Source organism: Bacillus rossius, chromosome 3, assembly GCF_032445375.1.
Source record: "Bacillus rossius redtenbacheri isolate Brsri chromosome 3, Brsri_v3, whole genome shotgun sequence".
NCBI lineage: Eukaryota > Metazoa > Arthropoda > Insecta > Phasmatodea > Bacillidae > Bacillus > Bacillus rossius.
This window is the reverse complement of record NC_086332.1, coordinates 100,066,015-100,090,764: the sequence shown is the minus strand read 5'-3', so window position 1 is coordinate 100,090,764 and position 24,750 is coordinate 100,066,015. Positions and strand designations below refer to the sequence as shown.

The window sequence follows — 24,750 nt, the reverse complement described above, 5'->3', positions numbered from 1 at the left end:
CTTCGGACTGTCATGCGGGCCGCCTTTGACGCGACGCCGCCGCTTGCTGCCGCGCGCGACGCAAAAGGTGCCACGCCCCTTCGGACCATCACGTGGGCACCTTTGACGCGACGCCGCCGCCCACTGCCGCGCGCGACGCGAAAGGTGCCACGCCCCTTCCATCTGTCACGAGGGTCCCGGACTCAGCAGGTCAGTTCTCCAGTGCCACAGCCTGGTGCTTCATGTCCATTTAATAAATGAGAGGCGTTGACGGACATAACGGCCTCGTCGGAGGGGGGGCATTTGACGTCGACCCAAGTGTCTCCTCGGCTCCCTCAGGCCGTTATGCCTCGTCAACGTCCTCCCTGTGTGTCCCCAGTGGAGTGCGACGGCCAGGGACGCACCCGCGTGCGCCCTAGCATGCCAGTGAGGGTTATGTCTGTGTATATATATTTGCAAACGATCAAGGGTCTTAAATGTAAATAACTTATTTATTCATTAATGTCTCGTGTATGTCTTTGTAAATAATTCAATAACTTTCTGAAGGGTTTCGCCGTAGTATGTAATCGCAGCCTGGCGCGCCGCGGGACGGAGCTCTCTCCCACGCCGGCCGATTTTCCCCTCCCTCCCCGCCACCCGCGGGCGCCGGCCCGCGGGCGAGCGGGGAGAGGCAGTCGCGTCCTGGTCTCGAGCGGAGACAGACGTGTTCGTTGCTCCGCGAGCCGCGCACGTTGCGCTCGGGATTGAACGTTCGCTCAGTCCGCAGTCGGTCACGGCAGCTGAGCTGCCACCGCGAATCAGCTTAGCATTGTTAACTTACGAGTCATCGGGAGACGTGTCTAGCGGGCAGTTTCTACAACGCGAACGTGGTGCTACGAGTCTCTGAACTTTTCGCCGTCCACGGAACATTACGTAACGGGCCGCGTATGTACAGCGTTCCGTCTTCGGGCCCTTTCTCACTGGGTCAGCCTAGCATTAATAAACTTTACGATTCGCGCCGAAACGTATTTGAGAACCGCCCCGTCATCAGGGAGTCCGTGTCGCCGTGGTAGGGCACTTGTTCCGCGACGGTTCCGCCAGGCTGCGGCAGGACTTTATAAGCGTTAATAAAAGACGGCTCGTGAAATTCGTTAATGCCGTGTTCTGCTTGCGACAACCTACCAACATTCCTCGCAATCACTTCACTCTCCCTCCAGGTCCCGCCTTTCCCGGTCCCGGCCACGTTGGCCTGGACCCACACCTCTCCGACGAGGGCAGTACGGGCATAACAGGACATTTATTTCAACGGGAAAACGGGGACCTGAAGCCGAGGGACGTCATTATATTCCAAGTGCACGATAGGACACGGCCAGTACCTTATTTTTAGTTTACTCCTTTACTTACTCTATGATTTTTAGGGCACTGATTTTTGGTGTCCTATCTGTTGCCGTTTCGTTGCCTAAATCACGCGCATGCGCAGAGCTCACTTTTTCGTTCATTTCTCCCAGATGGCTGAATCGCATCTGGCGCCATTAACTCATATATAGCCATTTTAATTATAATCGGGGGATGAATAATGTGTTTTAGTGTGTCAAATAAAACTTTATAATAGCAAAAACTATTCTGAAATATATTTGATTACTTTAATGGTCATAAAAACAAATAATCAACAACTTTAAAATTACCTAGTGTGTCAAATAAAACTTTATAATAGCAAAAACTATTCTGGAATATATTTGAATAGTTTAATGGTCATAAAAACAAATAATCAACAACTTTAAAATTACCTGAGAAAATTAAAATTACGCCAATTAATTCGCACGATAGTGCTGCTATCTGTAGGATTTTGGCGTAGCAAATCCATCGATGGTTGCCAAACATCCGCTAGAATGCACTGAAATCAGTTTCTAGCCTCGTACAGGGTACAGTTTATTAAAACAGTTGCTTTTTCGTTTCCTAACAGGAATTGGATTGGGACACGTTCTGGAATACAGTCTGCGAGATAGGTTACAGTTGTATCCCAACAAGGTAGTGCTTATTCGCTACTACCTTACCTGAATGTTTTGGAATACCGCCCTAAGTCTTTTCTGGTTAGGAGGTGAATTCTTTCTAGTTTTGAATTAGAACCTGATTCGCTTATCTTGTATAGAATGGCTTGGAATGGAATCTTATTGGGAAGGTCTGTTGCTAAATTACATCTTTCCGAATCACAGAGACTGAGATGGCCTATATAATTTTGATGGCCTGCCTGTGTTGAAATGCAACTAATTTTATATATTCCACCTTCATATTCGATTACTTGTATGCTTGCAGGACATGTCCAAATTGATTTTATTATTGCTCTGAGGTTTAAGGCGCCTTTTACCTATACTTTGACACATGTAATAGGTTGAAACATGGCATACAAAATAATGCCTAATATAATAATTGTCAGCACACTGTTTTGAACCATACTCTTTCACATACATGGAAAAATGTTTCTTTTTCAAAATTTAGCTTCCATTTCACAAAATCTTCGAAAGAAGAACACTCGAGATCTTGAAACTTGACACCAGCACTGTGTTCCAATTCCAGATGATTCAGAAATGACATTTTTGTATTAGGTCTGAACACACATAAGGAGCATTTGAAATTTTTTTTGGAAACGATTTCCGCACTATGATATTTACAATCATGGTATCTTACATTTCGAAGAAGATTCTTCATCAACTTTACTTGTATGTTTCATCAGCACATGTTGGCGAAGACTTCTTATACTTGTACCCTTGACTACACTCGTCACATACAAATTGTTTATGGTTACTCATAGCTTAACACTCACTGCAACAACTGAAGAGCACGTGTACTTATTCAAGAAGCAGTGTGCATGGCTTATTTTTAATTGGGAGAGAAATAAACGCGCACGTGAAACTAAGAAAAAATTTCGGAAAGGCTCGGTATTTAAAACAAGTAGCATTCCTGTCAATCATTCCTGTCGCTAAACTCTTGTCTCTCACTCCACGAAGTATTTAAAAATGTGAATAAAAACAAATTTCTTCTTTGGAAAAAATAACTTCTGGCTGTTTTAATCAATGTAGTAATGGCCTCTTATTTATAAATAAACATTTATTTTTTAATGGTGGTGGTGATTCTGTGGCAGCTACTAGTACTTTATTTACTCTATGGTGGTAGCAATGGAGCAACGCAAGGAGTTTCAGCAAAAATATTTTGTTTTAGTGTACGTGAAGTTTACAAGAAAATGTAGTATGATGGTAGTAAACTGTATTCATGCGTGTGTTTCATAAAATATTAATTCTTTTGATTGTTACCGTTACTCTTTTAGTGTTATATTATGCTTTTGAAACTGAAGACTTCGGAGAACTTTACATATCAGTAAGAAGCAGTAGGATAAATGGAAATGCAACTTATAATCAGTCCCAAAGGTTGGGTCTTTTGGAAATTTCGTCCTCCATGAACAAATCTTATAATATATCTGTTATTGCGAATAACAGGACAAATTATTATAATGTGTGGTGTATTTTTACCAAAGTTACCTATAATGCTCCTTTGAAGGAAAAATTTAAGACATTTACCTATTCTCTTGTTAAAAAGTCATCTGTTGATATAAGCTATCACGTTATCACCGATAACAGCAGTAAAAATGTAGCAGAAGACATCATTGGTAATGTGAGGAAGACAACATCAAAACTGCTAGAGGTGGGTGTAAAAGTTTTGTTTTATTATTGGTTCATTTGAATCAATTCAGCCAGTTTCCAATACATTTTAGAGTATTGGTTTTTTTTTAATAGTGAGATAAATAAATAAAACTTTTATCAGCCTATATAATTATCAGTATTATTTCTATGTTATTTGCTTAAGTAGCATTGGAAAAGTGTTTTTGGTAATTATATGACGTCGCGGCTTTTTAGAACAGAAACAAAAATCGGAAAAAATTGTTTTCACACACTACACAAATCCCTAAATCTTAATTCCTACTGGTTCGTGAAAATTAATGGTTTATAGCTGACATTACTTTACTATACCTGTTTTTTCAAACTGCCACCACCAGTCATTGTTAACTCGCGATTGTCCTAAAAAGCAGCAACGTCCAATAATTACAGCGGTTTTATAGCTGTTAACAATTAATGGACAGGTTGGCTCACATTAACATACAATTTTTACCATACATGATAGCAGCCATGTGTTTTTTCTTTATTAATATTGGGGAAGAAAAGACTTTGTGGTATTATTGAACAAGAACATTTTGTTGTAGAATATTAAATTCAATTCTGAAAATGAAATTTTTAAGATTATCTTATTAATGATCCTGTACAAGGTCACTGCAATATTTGGAGAAGTTGACTGCTTACTTTTATGACTATAGTATTTTTAATATAGCTAACCAAACATTCATACAATTTTAAAGTGTTTTAAAATCTCTAACCTATCCAACCATCTACGATATAATAAAGTATTTGTAATGAAGCTGACCTTAACCAACAATTCTCACGATTTTATGTGTTTACTGTACCTAACATAATTTGTCAATTCCATAACGTGATAATGGTAATTAAGGAAGCTTAATATGGGGGGTAAAAGGTAGAGAAAGTAGGCTAATGATTTGAAATATCCATATACTATTTTTGTGGTTATCGCGAAGTGAAGTACAGTCCTGCGGAATAATTTATTTAGCAATATAGGGTATTTAAAATGATAATAATTTCTAATATGTAGACAAGTTTCATTTGCATCTTGAAGTAGAGTACAGTCCCACCTGCTCTACTCTATTTGGCAATACTGGTATTTAAATTATTAAATGTTTGCAAAATGTAGAAAAGAAGTTTTTCGCGGAGGATCATTCTATGTCAAGTGATTTAGAAAATGAATAATTGGTTGCTTGATCATTTTAAAATCAAATGATTTTTTGTATGTTGATTCCTACATGATTAGAGAGAGAGTCCACAAAACTAATTTAATATTTTTATCATTTTCTGAATTCTGGTGGCAGCCATTTCTGTTTTACTCAACTTGCTGATTTTTGCGTTTGTAAGGGTTTGCATTAACTTTTATTACTCGTAACAGATGAAATAGAGGTAGAAGAAACAAGGTAAATATGTAGTTGAGCGGTATTATTGAAAAAAAATGTTAAAAATCCGAAAATACCTTTATTAGACGCTCTTCAACTTCCTCTTTTCATTAAAAAGCGGCGGAGGTAAGAAATTGCAATTACTTTAGGAGATATCGAATTTTTAAATTTCATCATAATATGTAGTTGAGCGGTATTTGCGAGGAAAAAAATGTTAAAAGTCTGAAAATACCTTTATTAGATGCTCTTCAACTTCCTCTTTTCATTAAAAGTGGCGCAGATAAGAAATTCCAAATAGTACTTTAGGAGATATCGCCGTTCTTATTTTGCATACAAGACCTGTGTTTATCATTCGACCGCCGCCATTTTTTTATTTTGCTGTGCGTTTGTGAATGCCTAATTAATGAAAATGGTCGATTAGGTCAGGTCAGTTACACTATAAATACTTTGAAACTAAGCGTACATTACAAATAATATGAAATTATTTCAATGGTTCTTTAGTTTTAAAGTATTTATAATGTAACTGACCTGACCTAACAAACCGGGACAAAGGATGATCAGTAAGAACTCACGTAAAAAAATTTTTGTTACTTATTACTTGCGCAACAAAAAAAAAAATAAGACTTTAAAATTAGAAACGTTAAAAACTCGCCTAAGTTGGAGGCGGTAATTAAACACCGTTTTAAAACAAAAATGAACTAAATAATCACGTATTGGTTCATTTGAATTCTGGCCTATCACGATCAATCACGTGACATCATTATCCAATAAAAAAAATAGATACTCGTAAACAAGAAACAATGTGGAATGCCACATGAATGCACTGGTATAATTGTGATGAAATTTAAAAATTCGATATCTCCTAAAGTATTTGGAATTTCTTATCTCCGCCGCTTTTAATGAAAAGAGGAAGTTGAAGAACATCTACTAAAGGTATTTTCGGATTTTTAACATTTTTTTTCCGCAAATACCGCTCAACTACATATGATGAAATTTAAAAATTTGATATCTCCTAAAGTACTTATTTGGAATTTCTTACCTGTGCCGCTTTTAATGAAAAGAGGAAGTTAAAGAGCATAGAATAAAAGTATTTACGGATTTTTAACATTTTTTTTTGCAAATACCGCCTAACTACATATTTACCAGAAACAAAAACCAGTTTATTCAGCCCTTTTTTTAAATCTTTGTTACACATTTAAGGAAAATTGTATGAAAAATACCAAAAATTAACCATAAAGTTCAACTTCAAAAATGACAAATGATCAATTTTCGAAGGCGTATCATTCCCAAAGTAGGTAATTTGATTCTCCATATTTTTTTTGTGGTTATGTGTAACTACCTTAATGCACTGTATTTACAAAAATTTCAACCTTGAGATTTGTTTCTTTTAAGAGTTATGGGCTTTCAAGATCTGAAGATTTAAAAAAAAAAAAAAAAAAAAAAAAACAGTTTAATACCTATACCATTGTATTCACTTTGCCATGAGTTGGGTCAGCTGATTCCTCCGTATCTTCATCATCTTCCAAACTGTTTCAGTTTCCGTGTTTGCAATATATGCCTCCAGATTTTATTTTCACTTAACATTTGATGACCAATACCACTGTCACTGTTCATCCATTCTGATATGTCATTCTCCTCCACATTGGCAAAACCCTCCAACTGTTGAAAAACTTGTACAAAATCAAAGCTAGTTGAAATTGGTTGAGTTTCGTCTTATCCCTGGTTTTCGTGTGAAATGCTCGGCCACAATTTTTTACAGCTTTTTTGAATAGTTAATGGCTTAATTTCTTCCAATGCTTCTGCAGCCAAGTAAATGGCAGTGACAGTCTTCATGATCAATTTTTTTATTATGATCCATTAATGTCATTAAGGTCTGCTTCGTGTTGCCCTAAAAGAGACATGATTTTTTTTCTTCTCCTATATCTGTTTTATTGCATCGATCACACCTTGATCCATAGGTTATATCAAAGGAGTCACATTTGGTGGCAGAAATCTTACAAAAATTTTACCATCTCATAATTCTTCATTCAGATGACACGGTGCATTATCAACTAACAATACAGCTTTTTTCTGGGCGATTTTTGTCTCTTAAATTTTTTTTGTTATAGGAACAAATGTTTCAAATAAACCAAGTTGTAAAAATTTTTTCCGGTAAGTATTTATTGGACGTCTCTGCTTTTTAGAAAGGAAAGAAAAAATCAGATAACATGGTTTTCACATACATACTACACACATCATTAAATTTCCTCCCAAGGGATGGTTTCGTAATTTCTACTAGTTTGTAAAAATTAAAATTTTATACCTTTGTGCTTTTATGCTGCCGCTGCAATTCATTATTTACTTGCGATATACTAGAGGTGTTCCTGAATTAACCTTGCAAGGAAGGTTTCTTAATTCCTACTGGTTTGTAAAAAAAAAAAAAAAAAAAACAGTTTACAGCTTACATTACAATACCTGTGTACTCAGGCAATTGCTGAAATTCAATATGTTTACCCGTGTGGGTTTTTAAAAATTTTTTTGGAGAACTTTAGTTAATGTAAGTGTTGTAATAATGAAATTTATTTAAATAACGACTGTATTACAGTAGTAAGGAGTTTTTAATGCTTGAATTTCATGTTTGTTTTTTTACATTGCATTTAAAGTACGTGCTATTTTGAGTGACATAACAAACGAGTCTAATGGGAGCCTAAAATTTTAATTGAATTGTTAATGTCATTCATTTTCTGTGAGGAATACGTGCTGTGCATTGAAGTAGCTAACACATTAAATTTTGCAGTTTTTTTTAGGGAATTCTTTGATTAGAACCTTCATATATGCTGTGTTTTCATGGCTTGTGTTTCATGAATCCAAGTTTATCCCTGGATCCAGAAGGCTTGATTCTGATAGCATGATCCTGTGGATCATGATGATGATCCTGTGGATCATGATGCTTGCTGTTTTAGTATAGTATGTCGAAAGATCCTGATGGCATGATCCTGTGGTACATGATGTGTGCTGTTTTAGTTCAGTACGTCAGAAGATCCTGCACTTAAAAGAAATTGCAAAATAAAAAAGATTTATTATTGAAGGTAGAAAATTTTTTTTATTTGACTTATAATCATAATTCATTATTATATGACAGTCTTTTTTATGTACAGGATCTTCCTATGTACAGAATTTAAACAGCAAGCATCATGTACCACAGGGTCAAGCCAACAGGATCATGCCATCGGGATCTTTTGACATACTGAACTAAAACAGCAAGCATCTTGTACCACCGGATCAAGCCTTCAGGATCCATGGATAACCTTCAATATATGAATTGGAAGAAATACCACATTTGAATTCTCCATAGTTGGTTACAGTTCAGCTAAAAAAAAGAGATGCACGATCGCGGGTAAACAATTAATGGCGGCGGCAGTGTGAAAACACAGATATTGTATTGTAAGCTTTCAACTCTTATTTGTCATGAACCAGTAGGATTTAAGACACCATGTTTTCTGGCTATATTTATGGGTGTCTAGTTCTTGGGGAAAAAAATATTTTCCTTTTTTATTTACTTATTGTTCCCTGTTGTCTGTTGCTTGCATAGTAATGTAAGCTATAAACTATTATTTTTCACAAACTAGTAGGAATTAAGACGTTCCCTTCAGGGTAAATTTAGGGACATGTGCAGTGTGTGAAAACCATGTTTTCTAATTTTTTTATTTCCTTTCTAAAAAGCTGCGACATCCGATAATTACTATTTTTCTGTCCATCCATGTCAATATTTGTGAAGTGTACTGGCCTGGAAGAGCATTTTTATTAAAAATTTTAAGGGCCCAGGTTTAGCCGATTTGATTATAACCAAAAGTGGAATTTTCAAATCGCTAGAAACGTTACTACAAGGAAGCAAAGTCACTTTTTTTTACCTTATGACCTTTGACTACTTTGAGGCTAATGTTTTTTTTTTGTGAGCATTTTGTTATTTAGTCCTGTTTCTTCAACATTAAACACTTGACAAGGCTCTAAGTTTTCATCTTTAACAAACTTTTAAAATTTTACTTTAAAGTCTTCAAAAATTTTCAATTTCTTTCTATTTTTTTTCCATTCAGAAACAGTTTGTTATACCACTCAAAATATTGCGTGATTCTTGTTAATGATTCACCTGTATGAATATAAAATATGGCTTGGTGGTTTTGTTCCATTGTTACAGTCACTTTCTTATGTTTAGGAACCATGATGTTGCTCTTAATCAGAGCACACAGTAAGACATTCCCACTGAATAAAATTAACTGTAAGGAGCACGTATCACCAGCACGAGTAAACATCGACTGAAGGGAACTAAACAAAACAACTCGCGAGTATAGAGTGAGTCACTTCTCAGAAAACAGACAATGAGCGGAAAACTGGCGGTGACTTCCGGCAACTGAGGGCAACCACTTAGAATAGTGTTTTCTTCTTTTCCTGTGTCACATTATTCTTTTTAATTTTTTAATACGCTTTTATTAGCTTCATACGTATGTATGTTAGTATGTAACGGAAACTTTGAACATGATTTTGACCCCCTTCAAAACGTCGAATTAACTCGAAATTTGGCATACTTATCAAGGACCGATGACAATTCAATATTATAAACTAGTGGTGCACCGATGCGGATACTGATTAATCGTAATCAGCGATTTTGGGTACTTTCCGATTAATCGTATTCAGCGATTATCTTAACGATTACTTCGCCGATTATCTACATGTTTCATTTAATCTTAAGTATTAAATAAAAAAAAATTATATGGTATCATTTTTTGCGATTCAGATAAAATATTTGTAATGAAGTGAAAAGTTTTTAATAATACGATACATACCGCATTTGTGCAAAGTGTTATCTATACTCAGCCCGCCGTAATTATATAGGTTTTTACAGTGTAATGTTTTGTTAGACATTTTAGGACGAAATACGGTAATTTTTATATATAACAAAATTCATCTTACAGCCCGGTGGACTCACAGGTTTGACCGGACTGCAAGCTATTAAAGCAAAAAGTTTAATTATTCAGAGAGGTGTAAATGTTGTTATAGAACAGGACTAACCAATTTCGTTAACTTGTTTTTTTTTTTGTTTTTTTTTTTAAATCATGAGTATAAATTCTTAATACATGCATAACAATGTATGTAAACAAAACGTGGTCTATTAAGACGCAATAAGAAATTGCAACAAGTCCGCAAGAAAGTTACAAATATAACATGAACCGTGCAGGCCATATACAAAATGATTCAAACAAACAAGACAATTTAGACTGAATCAAAACGAATAATAAAGCCCTAAAAGTGAAGGTTCAGTGCGGCCAGGGCAGAGATTACACAAGCCCAAACTCGATATTGGCTCGCGCAGCAAATGGCGCGTAAGGCGTTAAAGAGCAAAGACAAGACAAGCAAGAAAGATGAAACTAATTAAAGCCCCCACAACAAAACAAGGCGGCCAATATCGGAGCGGCGAAAACAAAACGTAAGGAAGTTAATAATTTATCAATACAAGGAATCAAACGTTACGTTTACCAGTGGGAATGCAAACCACGTAAGAAAACTGGCAGTATAGCGAGACAGACAGAAATGCCCATACTACAGCCCAAACGGCTCAAACAAACATTGTGGCTGATTGAAGTTAACTTTACAAGGGCGAAACAAATGTATGTAAAAAAGCCACGGCCACATCATGCAACAAATTCAACGTTACTGTATGCAAGTTACTGTCATCGCTGATACTGACCAGTACACACTGCTCCCCTGACCGCAACCGAACGACCCGAGACAATAGCTCGCAGGCCCTTATAAGCACAATAAAGAGGGCGCTGAAGCTGCGGCGAAATAACACACTACACGGAAAGGAGTGGGGATGCGGAGGGGAAATCCAACCAGCGGAAGAGGTAGCGTAAAGGGGGAAACGACGAAGGGAGGGGAAGAAATCGCTCAGCTGTTCAGCGACGCAAGAAACTTATGCTTCAATCTAACTCCGTCAAATCTTGATTACAGATACTTCATAAAGTTTAATAAATCTCATTGCTTTGAACAATAAAAAAATACATTTTTTCCTGCATGTTTCTTTACGTTTCGTCTTTTGTTCTGTCTCTTGTTTAGTGGCCTTACACATTACCTACAGCCAGTGACGTAAAATAAATGGCAGACAATCAAATACAAGCAGATGCAGTGGATTCTAGGACAATCAATCTTTTCGAGTCATAGTAGTGGTTCAAAATCGCGGTCCCAACACCTTATAGAGTTTTATCACTGCGTTTTACCAACTCGTTATGGAGGTCTTTGTCAATATTATACGTTGTGTTATTTGTGTGTGACGTGAAAAGTGAATAAGTATTTATAATTTTATATATTCAGTAAACATAAATAAAACCACATGTGATATAATTGATTTTGTGTAATTTTTTTATATTATAGTGAGATGGCTTGTAGGGAGAAAAAAGAGAACTGTGAAAACATTTTTCTATAAACTTATTTGAACAAAATAAAGCAACATGTTTACATTGTAAAACAGTAATTTCTTGTGGTGGTGGTGGTAGTGGACTAACCAATCAGCAGGGATACACTAACACTAATACTATTTAGAGATGGGCCGATGGTTCACAAACCACTCAAATGAAACGGTTCATGTCCAAGAACACTCAGGAACTAGTTCCCAGAAAAAGAACCGTGGTTCACCAGCTCAGCAATCGCGGACAGTGGGAAGAACACTGAAGGAGAGGTTCGCTAGTTGTTCTTTGTTCCTTCTCCTCCACAACTCTCAGCTATCGCGTCCGGCGCGAACTCGTGGTTCTTGGTTCATCCTTCTTTCTTCTTGTCATCGCTGGACGCTGATTCGCTCTCCACGATTCTTTGCTCGTGACAACTCCACTCCCCCCTTCCCACCCCTTCCCATCCCCCTCCACCCAAATAACTCGCAATCAGCCAAGTCACCAGGATACTGTTTCACTGTTTTTAGCTCTCTCTCTCTCTCTCTCTCTCTCTCTCTCTCTCTCTCTGTTTCCCCCAGATATCCGCTTACACATCTCTCGACTCTCGCTCGTGATGTATACGGATTAATCAACTCGAGCGATAACTGTGAGCAACTTCACAGAAGAGCGTGGAGATAAATAACTCTAGTGTCGTTAGTATTATTTCTTCAACGTGTTTCTGTGCATTGTGTTACAGATCAAAGTAATGTATAATTAATACGCTTTCTTTTGGGTAAATACATACTGTTACGAATGTGAGATTGGCCGGGACACGTGCAGGTGCAGAGCTGGCTGGCGACTGCAGCAATATGATATGTGCCGCGCGCGCCTGGAAGATAACAAGGATTGTCGCTTCCCATCACTCCCCGCGCGGCACCCTGCCTTTGACACGTATTTGACACCGGACAGCTGGGAGTTGCGCGAGCCGCTGACATTTGTTTTTGAGAGATTTCTGCCGTCGGGACGGTTCGCGATGACGCGACAGGCCCCGGCCGCTCTCATGAGTTCTGGAATTTCGCTGGGGCCTATATATAGGTCCGAGGACGTCAGGAGTCAGTCTGAGTAGAGTGGAGTTCGGAGTGCTCAGTCGGGAGTTTTCCCGCGGCGGAGTTTCCGGGCGATAGAGTCGCGGGCGCAGCGGTGTCCCGAGTATTACTTTGTTGTTGAAAAATGGAGGACCCAGAGTTTGAAGTAGAAGGTAGTGATGACAGCTGCGAAGATGCTCTCCGGGTAAGTCCCCATACTAAAGACACGGAGCAATCAGATTGTGAATATGATTTTCCAAGACAAGCTGCTTATCGTGGAAGAGATGGCAACACACAGTGGTACGACCACCCAGTAAGAAGAGGTCGAACATGCCGACAAGCGCGTCACAACATTGTGAGACATCTTCCAGGTGCTTTGGGCGATGCAAGATTTCGAGTTACTTACGCGGAAGTGATTGATTTATATTTTACCGAGAACATGTTGGATGACATAGTGAAGTTTACAAATTTGTATGTAGAGTGTTTACAGGGCAGTTATTCTAGAGAAAGACACACACATACAACAAATATTCATGAAGTAAAAGCTTGCTTAGGTTTACTCTTCCTTGGGGGTGTAATGAAAGCCTCGCATACAAATCTCAATGACCTTTGCTGCTGATGGAACTGGCATTGAATACTTTCGTTTGGCTATGAGTGTATCGAGATTCAAATTTCTGCTCAGAGCCTTGCGATTCGATGATAAATCAACCAGAAATGAAAGACTCAAAACTGACAAACTTGCTGCTGTGCGAACCATACTTGACAGATTTGTTGACAACTGTAAGAGACACTATTCACCATCAGAGTTTGTCACAGTTGATGAAATGTTGGAGGCCTTTCGTGGTCGCTGCCGATTTTGGCAGTATATACCTTCTAAACCTGCCAAATATGGTATTAATTTTTTTGCATTAGTCAATACCAAAATTATATACAAAAAATTTAGAAATATACTGTGGCAACCAACCTGAAGGTCCTTATGCACAATCTGGTTCACATCCGTGCCCCTAGCCATGGATTTACTAAAGAATACAAACTTGACACTAGTTGGGACAATCAAGAAAAACAAAAGAGAGCTACCACCGATAACAGTCTATGTGAAGGATAGACCAATAGGGTCCAGTTTTTTTTTTGCTTTCAACAGAGACATTACGTTGGTGTCAAACATACCAAAAAAAAAATAAAAATGTACTACTCATATCTACAATGCATGCTAGTGACGATATGGATGATGAAGCTGATAAACCTGAAATAGTCACATTTTATAATTCAACAAAATCGGGAGTTGATACTGTTGATCAAATGAAATCACTTTACAATATAGCAAGGATAACATGATGCTGGACTTTGGTAATTTTCTTTGCATTACTAAACATTGCAGGAATAAACTCCTATGTGATTCAGTGCACAAATTTGGGCTGAAAATCTTCGAGGAAAGACTTCTTGAAGTCATTATCCAAAGCTCTTCTAAAAGACCACTTACATGCGAGGCATGTACACTTGGCGCAATATAACTCGAAGCTTGAGCTACGTCACACATGAGGAGTAGGGACTGCAACACGTGTGGGCGGTCGGGTGGATGAGGAGGGGGTATAAGCAGATACGGCGACCTTGCACAGCAGGTAGAGAAAAGCAGAAAACATTGACCACTTACCACTGACGTTCCAAGCACTACCTCAGTTCTTCAACGCCACTGACTGTCCCATCCGAAGAGTCTGATGAGTATACTTCACTGCTGTCACTGTTTGCATCACCTAACTGAACAATCACTTTATCAATTTCAATGTCAAAACGCACATCCTTATCCCAGTATTCGTTCTCGAGTGTCTTGACGTGATTGCAAATCGGTATCCAATCTTCTGGACCCATTCGGTTAAATATCTGCTCGCAAAGTTTTTTTTACATTTGCCAAATTGCAAGTAACATTTCTTGAAGCGACTTCTCCTTTAACTTTAGCCCATATGCTTTCTATCGGATTCAAATCCGGATGATAAGGGGGCAGACGAAGTAATGTGTGGCCACTATTTACCAATAGTCTGTCTGCCGAGTACTGCACTTGCGAAGGTTTGTGCTTATTTATGAGGTTATACAAGTTTGGTTTGAGCATGTCACTAGTAAAGGAAATATTCTCCTTACTTAACCACTGATGCATTTCCAATTATGTCGAGCTGGAGGTAGGCGTTTTATTTATTTTTACATTGTGATAGGGAGCATTATCTATCACAACAACACTGTTTGGTGGAAGATTTGGTATTAATTGTTTGGTGAGTCATTTTTCATAATTATCTTTTTTCATGTTTTTGTGATAATCCCCTGTTGCCTGGTGCGACTTCCACATTGCAAGAGCATTTGGGATAAAACCTTTTACGCCACCTGCGTGAATCATTATTAATCTTTGACCCTTCGCGATAGGCACTAGTAAACCATTTGAGGACATGTCACTCCACATTTTATTTTTTACATGAGACGACAATATGTACAACTCATCCATGTATATGATTGTGCGTTCATCGTTTCTATATTGACGCATACTCTTGAGATATTCTATATGTTTTTGCCGAATATCTGATTTTTCTATTAAAAGTAAGCGCTGCGATTTGGTTTTCTGCCACCTGAATCCTAGCTTCTTCAAAGTCGTCCTTAAGGTTGTATTGCTACCTTGGTAATTTATGTCAATCTTTAGTTTACGCCGTACAGTTTCGACAGTCGGCACACGTTTTTCAAGTAAGTAAAAATTGCACACAGTACGTCGCACCACAGCTTCATCAAAGGTGTCAAGTTCGTGTTTACATGTTTTCTTTCGCTTCTTGTTGGGCGTCTCGAAATATGTTCCTTCACCAGCTTCATTCCTCTTAGCCTCCCTTTTAATTGTTTTTACAGTCGTGCAAGAGAGACCCGTCGCCTTAGCTGTTCTCAGCTGTGCTTTCTCTAGTGAAATGGAGGGTTCATGCAATTGCGCTTCATTTTCCATAAACTGCAGAACGTTATAGACGATTTTCCGCGCCTGCGAGTGCAGTTTTTTACTTTTAACTTTTGACAACACTGGAGGTATTTTATGTATAAAGTTGTACTTTATTGAAGTACTGCACTACATATGTAACACTGGCTCTGAACAAAAGTGATACACTACATGCACACAAACCTCATATCCAAACTGTAAACGAAAACGTTTAGTAAGTACCACGGATGTGTTAACGAACGTATTCGTCAGATTTCACCGAAGGACTAAGTTTTCACTCTGTGCAGAAGCGTGTAGCCCCTGTTATCAAGTTACGCATTATCGCTCGCCGCGCCACGTCTACCTTCTCCAATGTCGTGACTCACATACACACAAAGATTTTCTAACCGTCAACCAGGCTCGGAGTTATGTTGCGTCTACGTTATGTAAAAGTCTTCCTCAGACTATAAGTCTTCGCTTGAAGGAAGTGTTGAATGCCCCACGACAAGAGACACCTGTCACTCGTGAAAACACTGAACAAAGGCGTGGGAGGTGTAAACTTTGTGACCGAACAAAAAATCGGCCAACGAAGTACATGTGTCACAATGCTGCATGTCAGAAATTTGTGTGTCTTGAGCATGTAGTATCTGTAAATTGCCCAGATTGCTCGAATAGTGTGTCTTACACATAAAATGGCACTGATTACAAATTCTGTGCAAATAATAGAATTTCATGTGTTCCTTTTGTTACATAAATTATATTATTGTTTTGCTTATTATTATAGGTATACAGATGCAGTAAGTTTGTGAACTGTTTGAATTTTCAAACAACTAGTTTTCTAAATAAAATTTCAAGATAAACGTGGTGAATCAAACTATTTTAGAAAGTTGTGCTTGGGCCTGAATTGGTAACTGGTCTTGTAATATTCATGACAACTTTTTTTGCACTAAAGCAGATTTACATTGTGTTTTTGCTTCCTGATGATGTTTTATGCTAAAGTGGCAGAATATCAAGAAATGATTATTGGGAATTTCCAGAGAAATGTAGTAGGTAATAAAAACTATTTTAGAAAGTTATGCTCAGATGCCAATTTGTTACTGGCATTGTAATAGGTAGGTAATCAACTAATCATGTTGACAAATTGTTTGCACTACTAACTAAAACATTTTTACTTACTTTTGCTTCCTGATTAGGTATGTTTTATTGCAAAGTGGTGGAATATAAGATAAATAGTTAAATACAAAATTTCAAGAGTAATATAGTAATGTAAAACTATATTATAAAATTGTTATCAGATTATAATTTTTAACTAGAATCGTAATAATTATGCTGACCCATTGTTTCACTACTAAAGTAGGTTTACTTTGTGTTTTTGATTTCTTATGTTTTATGACAAAGGGGTACATTAGCGAAGAGATGTTTATAAAACTTTTGCTTTAATATCTTATATATTTTTTAAGCTATTAGTAAAATCAAATTATAACTTCTATTGATTTTTTTCCTTTCATTTTACCTAACCTGAAACAAAAAATTGTCATGAATATGTGTGTAACACAGTTGCGGAGTCCTACTCCTACTCTCAGGACTGTCTACATGACTAAAAAAATCCAACAGGTAAGTGGCAGCGCCTTATTTTGCTTCACATTGGTAGCGACAGTAGTTTTGTGGAAAACGGTGAGTTAATTTTTCAGTCAAAGAAATCCGGCGACTATCATGAAGAGATGAATGGTGACGTTTTCGGAGATTGGTTTGAAAAAACATTGCCAAAATTAGAACAGAACAGTGTTGTTATGGACAATGCGTCCTATCACAGTGTAAAGTGTGATCATGTGCCAAATCAATTGTGGAGAAAACAAAATATTATCGAGTGGTTACAGTCAAAAAATATATCCTTCAGTGCAACATCTGTGAAAGAGGAGTTGCTGAATTTAGTTCATACAGTACGTTCATCTTTTACTGCATATGTGATTGACAACTTCGCCGAGAAAGCGGGGCACACTGTACTTAGGCTACCGCCGTATCATTGCAACTTGAAACCAATCAAACTCATGTAGAGTCAGATTAAAGGTTACGTGGCACGTAATAACAGAACATTCATGCTAAGCGAGGTACCTGATTTGATAGCCACAGCTTTGTCTCAGATTACTCCAGAGAAGTGGAATGACTTTATTCGGCACGTAAAGAAAGAAGAGGAAAGAATGTGGGAATTGGATGGTATCAGTGATATTGTCGTTGACATTGTTATAGTTCCTCTCGGTGACAGTGACGACAGTAGTGACTAAGATAGTGGTGGTAACACTTGCCATATAACCTCTTGTGTGAAGTGTTATTTGTACAGTATTTGTAGTCAAATGAATTTCATATTCCCTAGCTTCTGAAGTAATAAAGGTCTTCAGGCTACTCTCTGACACAGGAACAAAATAATAAAACTTCTTGTGCCAGTAACTGCCACAGAGTTTTCAATTCGATCACGAATTTTACTGTTGTGATGTTGAATGATTACTTCCATCTTTTATGTACCTTTTAAATGTTCTTCTGGTTTCTGCTGGTGTCAATATTTGATTAGTGTACTTTTACTGAAGACCAACTTTGGTAACCTCTCTTTTTTTTGTACCACCCACACCACCACAGGTGTTTTTACCATGACACAAATAAAAAAAATGCCACTCAGCTTCCAAATTAAAATATGTCTTATGGTGACATAAGTTAGAGAAATTTTTTCTGTTCTTATATTGGCCAGAAGCTCCATCAGAAAAATAAAATTACCTTTTTAATATGCTGCTGATTTTTTTTCATTTGATTTACCAGATGTTGCTGAAAGCAATAGGCTAACTGTGTTGTGTTCCAAAGTATCACTAATGACAAAAACATTGTAAACGGGACTTACTTTATCAAAATCTTTATTGTTTATAATAAATATATTTGACTTTGTAAGACTCGAAAGTACTTAGACTCGTTCTAATGTATTTATAGGATAAGAACAAAAGAACGAATCATTTAGTTTAATTTGTGGGCGCCAACAACTTCTACGAAGTTGTAATACTGAGTAAACATTACAATTCAATCAACGAATGTTTACTACACACCATTAATTAAAATTTCTTTTTATTGTTGTCCTGACTATTCAGTAGGTAGAGCTGGGTATGTCGTGGAAAAATTCGTAAAATCCTTAGAATAGCTTATATACAACCATTTTTGAACTTTAACTCAAGTTGTCCATAACTTCAGCAATCTGGTATGGTGTAAAGATTATTAAATGGATTTCAAGTGATATTAACTATTCCCGAGTGTCAGTTTTTGCAAGCTAGTAAATGTTGTACAATTCCTTTACCAATATCTGACCGACCTGTTAGTATAGTTCAGTAGTAACGAACTATGCGTTACGATGTCTGTCTTCTTTAAACAGGACCTCAGCAATGAATATTCTGCGTCTTCATCCTTGGAACGCCCCTCCGCTGTTTTGGGTCTTCGTCCTGGGAACGCCTCATAGTAATTCGTCGTCTTCGTCAGTGGCGTCTCGTCAGGGCAAGCAAGGCAAGCAGTGCTTGCCCAGGCAGTTTCCAGACGTATTTTTTAAATAAATATTTTATTCAGAATAGTATTTTACTTTGGCTCGTGTCGTTAGGTGTATGTATTTTTTACACTATCTTCTTGGGACCCAGTACTGTGCGCTGTGTGCTATAAGAAAAGAACTCGTTGACACACAAAACATACAGTGGCGTCTCGTCAGGGCAAGCAAGGCAAGCAGTGCTTGCCCAGGCAGTTTCCAGACATTGTATTTTTTAAATAAATATTTTATTCAGAATAGTATTTTACTTTGGCTCGTGCAGTTAGGTGTATGTATTTTTTACACTATCTTCTTGGGACCCAATACTGTGCGCTGTGCGCGATAAAAAAAGAACTCGTTGACACAAAAACATACTGTTTTAGAAGCGTTGCTAGGTTTAGAAGCGCTGGTAGGATCGCTTTTAGCAGGAAGGCTGCTGCAGTAGTTTCCTTTCGGAAGGGGGGTGGCATGGTACAAAGGTTCAGGGAGGGGATTGGCTGGAAAAATACGCGGTAGAAGCTACGAAGGTAACGCTTTCTTGCCGAACTGGAGCGAACATGGCCGAAGCAGACGGTGGAATTTTTCCGCCGACTGCTTCGGCTATGTCCGGTACAGTTCGGCACGGCAGGTGGCGATGTCGCGTTTCAGTCGGCGGTCGTCTCTCAGGGCGCGCGCATCTCTCCCGCGGGCTGTTGGCTGGCAGTGCGTGGGGGATTTGTGGGCGTACGATGATACTACACTCCCACTTAGTATATAAGTAATGTAGAGTAGGTATTTTACTATCAGAATAATGTAAGTCAATCATTATTTTTCAAAAATAATGTATTTAAAAAAAAATGTCAATTTTTCTACCTGTGGAATAGTCAATGTTCAGTTAAGAAAACTACTTAAATAGCACCATTTTGTACCTTGAAATCCATATTTTCCCGGCGGAGGGCCCCCCCCCCCCCTCCCCCAACCTCATCATGTTTTGGTGTGAACGGAGTTATTGCTTCCCCTCATGTAAACCTCACGCCTCGCCACTGGTCTTCGTCCTGGGAACGCCTATCGATGTTTCCAAGCCTTCGTCCTGGAAACGCCTCTAGTTGACCGTCTTCGTCCTGGGAACGCCTATCGTGGATCGTCTTCGTCCTGGAAACGCCTATCGTTGATCGTCTTCGTCCTGGGAACGCCTATAGTTGATCGTCTTCGTCCTGGGAACGCCTCTCGTCGTTTCCGTAGGGTCTCGTACAGTTGACTATTCCAAATATTTCTTTCTTCGTCCTGGGAACGCCTTAATATTATTTCAAATCTTCGTAGTTGATATTCGTAGTCTTCATCCTGGGAACGCCTCAATGTTTCTTAGAATCTTCTTACAAATAATAATTCTTCTCTAGTTCAATAAATCTCTTTAAATTATCAATATTATTCATGTTTACTATTATTTCTTATAATTCTTCAAAGTATTCCAATAGTTATAATTTCAATTTCTGCAGCCATAAAATGTCACGTCTTTCCTATCCGAAGGTTCCTATATCAATTCTCTTTTCGTTTTCTTTCCCATTCCTTCCAAACAACTTTTATTTTCTAGCAATAGTTTTTGTTAAATCTTTTCCACCAATACCAGATTGTTTTACAAAATATTCGTCATATAATATTACATGTGAACTTTGAAAATACCATTCTTATTCGTTAAACAAAATATATCATTACTTGAGCAAAGAAGTTTTACATTCAAAGATATAAATACAAATTACTGACTTATGGTTCATAGAGAAATAAAATGTGTCCTGAAGTGAAATTATAAAATATGATACATTAATTTAGTTCCTCCATCTTGTTATATGAAATTGACAAGTTCAACCTTTATAGAATGCCCCTCCGAAGAATGTCTACACTGTGTATGGTGACACTATACACTGGAGGTATTCTTCCAATAACAATAATACATTATGGACAAAATTACACTTTAACACATATCATAGTTAAATATTTACAAGAATTACATACAATTCACACTCAAATAATAAAACAACAAAACAATTCTCCATTTAATATGTACATGTTTTATATTTTAAATATAGTTAAACAATTGTATCATAATTTTGTTTTGTTTTGTACTTAGTACCTCCATTAACCTTTCACGTTATACAAATATTATGCATTCATATCATCAGTGCGTGGGTAAATAAAACAAACTTTCAAATATACGATTACTTTGCCCCTCCAGACTTTAATTAATGGTATGTTTTTCAATAAGGCTGAAAATTTAATTCTCTATCATATTAGGGTCTTTATAAATTCTTAATTGGGTTACATTGTAACGACCTATGATTTTCCCTGTGTCAATATCTGCTAATTCGTAGCAATTTTCTCTTATAACCTTAGTTATGCGATACGGACCTTCATATAATAAGAAAAGTTTCTTTGTAACCAATTCCCAAAATTGACTGCTGTAGTTAGTTCTTTTTAGTACTAAGTCGCCGCAAGATAAATTAATTTTGGTTGTAGATTTCATTCCTCTTCTGCGCGCGTCGGCGGCAGCTATTAAACGAGCTTTTACCATGTCTTGAATTTCTTTCAATATTCCTTCCAGATCCTTTTCCTCGTTACTAGGTAGTGCTGCAGTAGGCTTAGACAATATTACTTCAGGAATTAGAGTAGATCTCTGTCCAGTAAGTATTTCATGTGGTGTTAAACCTGATGAACTATGCACTGTATGGTTTATCACGCATTCAATGAAAGGAATTTTATTCCTCCAACCAATATGTGATTCGTGGCAAAACGACCTCAGCATGTTCCCTAATGTTCTCATTACGCGCTCTACTGGGTTTCCTTGAGGATGTCTTATAGAAGATGTGGTAGGAATAATATTTAATTTCCTCAATCCTTCCTGCCAAATTTTTCCTGTAAATTGTGTTCCTCGGTCTGACAAAACGGCTCTCGGTTGTCCAATTTCATTTATGAATTGTTTGACTTTTGAATATACAATTTTACCGGTGGCGTGAACGATTGGATATAACTTTGTATATTTTGAAAATATATCCATCATGACAAAAATGTACGTTACTTTGGCTGCAGAACTCGGTAGTGGTCCAAACAAATCTACGGACACTAACTTCAATGGCGCTTCGGGAATGATAGATTGTAATTCGCCTACCATTGTCTTTTGTGAACACTTGGTTCTCTGACATAGATCACAGGAAGAGGTGACCTTGGCGACAGTTTTCTGCAAGTTTGGCCAAAATATTTGTCTACTCAGTGACTCGGTTAATTTCTTTGATCCGATGTGTCCCCAAATTTCATGAGTTTCTCGAATTAATTGTAATATGACTTGCTTAGGCATAACGGGTTTCCATTCGTCTTCAAATTTATTTTTGTTGTGATTTTTATAAAATAGAATACCGTCCTCCGAAGTACAATATTTCAAATGTATTTTGTGAGTTATTTCAGTATCTTGTAGCTTACTTGTTAATAGTTTACAAAAATCATCTTCAACTTGTAATGTTGCTAAATTTCTGACAATGTTTGTGAGCAATTTATTTTGTTTAAATTTATCCGCTAGCATATTCGCTACTATATATTCCTTCGTGCGATTCTCGTGTGATGGTACATCGGAAGATAAATCTGGTATTCTGCTAAGGTAATCAGCAACCAAATTTTCCTTACCCTTAATATGTTGGATGTGTATGTCGAATTCTTGCATGAGTAAACTCCATCGAGTTAATCGACTGCCAAAAATTTTTCCAGTTTTTAAACATGTCAGTGCTTGGTGATCGGTTAAAAATTTAATTCGTTCGCCTAAGAGTAAGTCTCCAAATTTTTGTAAAGACCAAATGATGGCTAAAGTCTCCTTTTCGGTGACAGTGTAGTTTCTTTCAGCGCTGTTTAACGTTCTACTGGCCATAGCTACCGTCTTTTCTACTCCGGTTTCGTCCAATTGTGCTAATTTAGTACCCAAAGCATAATCAGAAGCATCTGTATATAATAGGAATTCTCTTCCTTGTACTGGATGGTATATAACCTTTTCTTTAAGAAAAATGGATTTCAAATCTTCGAATGCTGTCTGTTCGGTTGTTTCCCATTTCCACGCTCTATCCTTCTTCAACAAGCTAAATAGTGGTAACGCCACCTGTGCGATTCGGTTATCATAGTTTCGATAGAATCCGATAACTCCTAGGAACGTTCTTAGTTGATTTACATTTTTCGGAACAGGAAAATTTGCTATGGCGTGTAGCTTATCTGACGATGTTTTAATACCAGCTGGAGTAAGTATATGACCTAAGAATGGTAACTCCTGCCTACAAAACACGGACTTAGATAGTTTAACAGTCATGCCTGCTTCCTCCAAGCGAGACAAAACTAAGTGGATGTGTTCCAGGTGTTCTTCAAAACTGGTAGATGTAATCAGTATATCGTCTACATAGGCTCGTGCGAAACTTCTACATGCTGGGCCTAATGTTTCATCTAAACATCGCGTGAATTCTGCAACAGCATTACAAAGTCCGAATGGCATCACTTGAAAAACATATTGATAGTTCTTGAATAGAAAAGAAGTATACTTTTGAGAATTTTCTTGAAGTGGAATTTGCCAGTAACCCGCAGATAAATCTAAGGTAGTAAGAAATTTTACGCCTTGATATAGTCGTAGTATATCACTCGTAGCATGTGGACTCTCTCGATCTCGTAACGTAATTTTATTGACTTCTCTAGCATCTAAACATAATCTAACAGTTCCATCCTTCTTTCTAACGCAAATGATTGGGTTTGCGTAAGGGCTAGCTGCTCTTTTTATGACCTTCAAATCTAACATTAACTGTAAGTACTTCTCAGCTTCGTCTAAATATTTGGCCGGAATGGGATATGATTTCTTGTGAAAAGGCTCTCCATCCTTAATTTCAATTTTAGCTTGATATAATTTGTTTAATCCAGGTTTGTCAGAAAAAGTTTCGCTATGTAATAATAAGACTTCAAATAAACGTCTTTCTAATTTTTCGTCATCTAATGCGATACCTAACGTAGCATTCTTCAAATCTGCTTCTGAAGCTATTAACTCCTTAGTGGTAATACAACATATTTGTGCTTCCATTCTTTCCTTCTTTAATGTGCCTAAACCATGATCAGTAAATTGCCAATTTTCCGCAGTGGTTGATGACGATCCGTCGTCATTAGTAGTCACGAGCCATCCTCCAAAATCTAATATAACTTTGAATTTAGTTAGAAAATCAGTACCTAGAATAATGGGTTTCGCCAATCCTTTCACAATTAGTACTGGTACTACCTTAGTTGTTCCAAGTCCATTCACTTCTAATAATGTCTGTTTGTTGATGATTGGGCTAAATTTAGTCGTCACACCGATGATCTTTAAGTTCGGTACTGGCAGAATAGGTAATTTTACTCCTGTACTTTCAATCATTTCAACGCAGTCAGAACTGATGCAAGAAATTTCAGCCCCACTGTCTAACAATACTGGTACTTTTACTCCGTTTATCATTAAAGTGATTTCAGGACATAAAGCTTCTTTGTCGTTAATCGCGGTTTCTTCACTTGTTTCATCGCTTAAAAATTCCCTGTCGTCGTTATTTAAAATTATAGTGTGTAATTGTTTCGTATTGCTTCTCATGGACATATTCACCGTTTTCCCGCTATAGTTATTTTCGACTCCATTCTCTAGTTTTGGGTTAGACGTTCGGAGTCTATCCTCTCTAACCCTCCTTAGTTTAACTGTTGTGCATTTTGGTTAGCCTCTTGCGAATGCCATATCGCGTTTGAATTAAACTCAC

At 37.5% G+C, this 24,750-nt stretch overlaps 1 protein-coding gene across 2 annotated transcripts in view; it reads left to right on the top strand.

Moving 5' to 3' along the window:
• Nucleotides 1-3,090: 3,090 nt before the first annotated feature.
• Nucleotides 3,091-24,750, top strand: part of LOC134531076 (xyloside xylosyltransferase 1) — an 82,225-nt gene continuing 60,565 nt past the window's right edge. The window contains exon 1 of one of the 2 annotated variants that reach the window (XM_063366609.1): nucleotides 3,091-3,654. In XM_063366609.1, the coding sequence (XP_063222679.1) occupies nucleotides 3,226-3,654 (429 nt within the window). In that variant the 5' untranslated portion in view covers nucleotides 3,091-3,225. The remainder of the gene's footprint in view (nucleotides 3,655-24,750) is intronic. The other variant, XM_063366611.1, reaches the window with a different exon arrangement.